General features: G+C 36.6%; 1 protein-coding gene across 1 annotated transcript in view; it reads left to right on the plus strand.

Moving 5' to 3' along the window:
- The window catches only part of LOC106942385 (protein disulfide-isomerase-like), a 15,087-nt gene extending 11,647 nt beyond the window's left edge, over positions 1 to 3,440 (plus strand). Inside the window, exons 3-4 of the mRNA XM_015025654.1 lie at positions 2,432 to 2,565; positions 2,665 to 3,440. Coding sequence (XP_014881140.1) covers positions 2,432 to 2,565; positions 2,665 to 2,859 — 329 coding nt within the window. The 3' untranslated portion in view covers positions 2,860 to 3,440. The remainder of the gene's footprint in view (positions 1 to 2,431; positions 2,566 to 2,664) is intronic.
- Positions 3,441 to 4,152: the final 712 nt, after the last annotated feature.

The raw sequence follows: 4,152 nt of genomic DNA on the forward strand, positions 1-4,152 counted from the left end.
ATTAGAGCTAACTTTCCGGACGAGAGGCGGGTTCACCCTGGACAGGGCGACAGTCTGTCGCAGGGCAACACAGAGACAGACAGGACAAACAACCATGCACACACACACTCACACCTAGGGAGAATTTAGAGAGACCAATTAACCTGACAGTCATGTTTTTGGACTGTGGGAAGAAGCCGGAGTACCTGGAGAAAACCCATGCACGCACAGGGAGAACCTGCAAACTCCATGTAGAAAGACCCCGGGCCAGGATTGAACCCAGAACCTGCAAGGCAACAGCTCTACCACCTGCGCCACTGCGCAGTTTTAATGATTGCAAAATAAACATCAAGCCTGAAAATTCAAAAAAGATTAATCTGTAGCGGACTGAATGTTCTGTTTTGGTATTTATGGGATTTTGTGTGTGTGTGTGTTTTTTTTTATGTGAATTGCTAATACACTTGAAGTAGTCTTTCAACTTGTGGAGCTGTTTGTCTGATGGTTGCCATGGCAACAGGTCTGTGTGTGACGTTGAGATGACAGAATGGGAAAGAAAAGAATACCACTGGTTTTCGTTGTTCTTTTCCTGAGTTTCTATGTGCCTGAACTGATTGCATTATTTGTTTGTAACAAATGATGCAGTGATGCAAATGTGGCAATATTTAAAGCGATCATCGGATGAAATATTTTATAAAGCATATGGTTCAAAGTTTGTTAAATTTTAAACCATGGCTCCTACAGCAGCAATTAGGTAAAATTAAATCATTGGCCATTGTAAAAGAGAAATTCACTTAGTCCTCTATTGCATCTTGACAGAACTGACAGAAACTAAGTTATTTATACATATTTACATCCAGAGAATACAAAGTTTACATATCCAAACATTGGCACTCTTTGCATCTTTAATTTTGGTTCTGAATTAAAACTGAAAATTTTCCCATCTCATTTTTCCCATCTCACCTGTTAAAGTGAGAATAACAAACATAGAACTCAAAATTGACAAATACTGTAAACATTTTTGACATTTAAAATATAAATCAGTGACCAACATAGCCATCCTTCTTTTCAGTAACATTTATAAGCCTTCCATTCTGTCAGTTTTTATGCAGCAGTAACCACAGCCTCCCAGACATTGTTCAGAGATGTGTTCTGTTTCCTCACCATAAATCTCCCATTTAAGAAGGGCCCACAAGTTCTCAATGGGGCTTAGGTCTGGTGGGGAAGGGGACCACTTCATTATTCTTTCATCCTTAAGGCCTTTACTGGCTGGACACATAGTGGAGTATGTGTCCAGTAGTGGTCTGTCAAGAGTTACTCTTATCTCATCAAACCATAAAACCTTTGAGAAATCTGTCTTCAGATCTGTCTTGGCCCAGTCTTGACGTTTCAACTTATGTGTCTTGTTCGCTGGTGGTCAGGTTTCAGCCTTCTTTACCATGGCCATGTCTCAGAGCTCTGGGGACTCCAGGTAGGTTGCAGTTCTGGAATATGACAGCACTGGAAGATAATGGGTTCCTGGTAGCTTCATATTTGATTCTTCTCAAATCTTTGGCAATTAATTTACATCTTTTTTTCTCAACATGTTTCTTGCAACCCTGTTGACTATTTGCAGCAAAACGTTTGATGGTTCTGTGTCAGAGAATCTGTGATCACACCCAATTTCCCCAATAGCTTAGCAACTTCAACAGTGAAAAACTTTTTGACAATTTTGGATTTTTTAGAATCATTTAAATCTTTTTTCTGGCTAACTGTTCTGCACACCTTGATATAGAGTGTTGATCGTCTTAGGCCCTACGCTCCCTCATTAAATAAATACATATCAGCCAATATGTATTTGTATTTGTATATTTATCAATAAACATTCAAGTTTATACAGCGTGGAGTTGGAAAATACAAATAAAAATGATTATATAGTCAAAACTAAAACTTGCCTATTAATTGTGCTCAGTCTTAAGACCTGTTTAAGACCCCACACCATATAGTCTTAGATGTTTCTCTGTTACAGTAGATATGGTTGAAAAGGTTGAATTACGTCTTTAGTAAATTATTCAAGTTCTACAGTTGCATGTGTGTGATTTCAAACTTACCCATGTGTTGAACATCGTAAGTTTGTAGGGAAAACATGCAGCTGAAAATGGGACACTGGGAGGGATTCAAATCTAGGAGTTCACAGAAACTTATCCGATGACTGTGACTCAGAGAAACTCTATATGAAATACTAGAACCACCAACAAGGAATCTTAAAACTAAGGAAGGAAGTGAATATGAAAACCAACAATTGCCCAATCCTAAAATATTGACCAATGTCCCATGCACAGTTTGTGAAAATCCTGCTGTTTCTCAAGACCTTTTCTACTCACCTATGCCATGTTTTTCTAAAAAAAAAAAAAAAAAAAAAAAAAAAAAAATCCCCACTTTTACTATTTGTCTCATGGGTGTATCTGTTTTCCAGGTAAAAGATCAGTGGTGGGAATAATTCAATGGATGAAGCGTCGTGCCGGTCCTGGGACTTCAAATCTTGACTTTGTGGACTCTGCAGCCAAGTTCATCGGCACCCACAATATCTCTGTTGTAGGATTCTTCAATGTAGGTTTCATAAGGCATACTCAGCAATGCCTCTGTGTCTCATGATAGAAGTCCATGTTTAAAACATCAATGTTGTTTCCTCTTGTTCCTTTTTTCCAGAGTTTGGAAAGCGAGTCTGCCAAGGTGTTCAAGGAGGTCGCTTTTGATTTGACTGATGTTGAGTTTGGAGTTACTGCAACTCCTGAAGTGTTTCAGAAGTACGAAGTGAAATCAGACTCAGTGGTGCTGTTCAAAAAGGTATGGAAGATACAGACTCAACTGTCATCCATTGCTTTGGAAATGTATTGGTGTTAAAAATTTAAAATATCTCTGCAATAATGTTTTTATGTTGAATTATCAATCAGCGTAGATTCCATATTGTCCGTTTATAGTTCATTGGTAAGCTGCCCAGAAAACAGTGAAAAATTTGTTTTTTAAGAATTTTTTTTCAGTCAAAAACAGATCATTATAAGCTCTTCTACTTTGAACAGATCAAACTTCAAACTTACCATAAAAACTGTCATTAAATTTAGGCACAATTAACACACAAAAACTAGTCAAAAAATATATGTAAGAATAAAAATAACAAACCAAAGCTTAGCTGAGAAAGCAACTGAAAGTTTCTGAAAAGTGATTACATTGCATACTGAAAGTCAAAACGTAAAACACAATCACAACTTCACACAAAACTTTTGACTCCAAAGTCTTCAACACCAATCTATGTTCATGAGGTAAAGATTTACAGTGCAAGGTGATCAGAGTGGCCAGATCACCTCCTGGCCACCCTGAGAGGGATGTAACCCCCAGGTTACGTCTTTTAGACATGACCCGGGGTTCATGGTGAGATCCCATGAACCGACACATAACACAGGGAGTTAAAAGCTCTCAGTGATGAGCCCTGTCTGCCTTTAAATTAGACACAGTAGTAAATGCAATTTTAAAATCTAAAATTCCTCAACACTGTAAAAACACAAAACCAAAAAATACATTTTGGTCTAGTCTGTAGTTCAAACATCTTAGTACACCTGAAATATGACAAAACTAACTTATAATTACCTTTACAGAAAGATATAGGTGCTTGTTTAAAGTGAACGATTCCTTAATATTGATGTAAAAGTACACTGTAAAAAAAAACAAAAAACGGCCTCAATTTACGGTAAAAAACTGGCAGCTGTGGTTGCCAGTATTTTACTGTCTTTTCATGGTAAAATTCTGGCAACCAAAACTGCCAGTTTTTTATTGTATTTTTAAAATACGGTAAAATACCGTATTTCCTAAAATATGATAAAATAAAAAATTAAAATGTGCTTTTGCCGTAGTAAATACGGTCATACTGCCTGAGGCATAATATCTACAGAAGTGAAAAACATGGCCAGACTGTATGATATACTGACATTTTATTGTAAAGAAACCCCAAAACTTTATGGTAAATTACCGGTCGCTGTTCTTACCAGAATTTTACCATAAAAATTACAGTTCAACACACAAGGAAGTTTAACTTGTCAGCATTTCTATACAGAAAGTTATAAAGAAAATAAATTCAAATTAAACAAAATACAGATTACGAGTAATCCACTTAAAGAAATAATTTCTATTTAAAAATTCAGT

The sequence above is a fragment of the Poecilia latipinna genome, unplaced genomic scaffold (genome assembly GCF_001443285.1).
Source record: "Poecilia latipinna isolate Pla-1442-1.1 unplaced genomic scaffold, P_latipinna-1.0 Scaffold4235, whole genome shotgun sequence".
Taxonomy (NCBI): domain Eukaryota; kingdom Metazoa; phylum Chordata; class Actinopteri; order Cyprinodontiformes; family Poeciliidae; genus Poecilia; species Poecilia latipinna.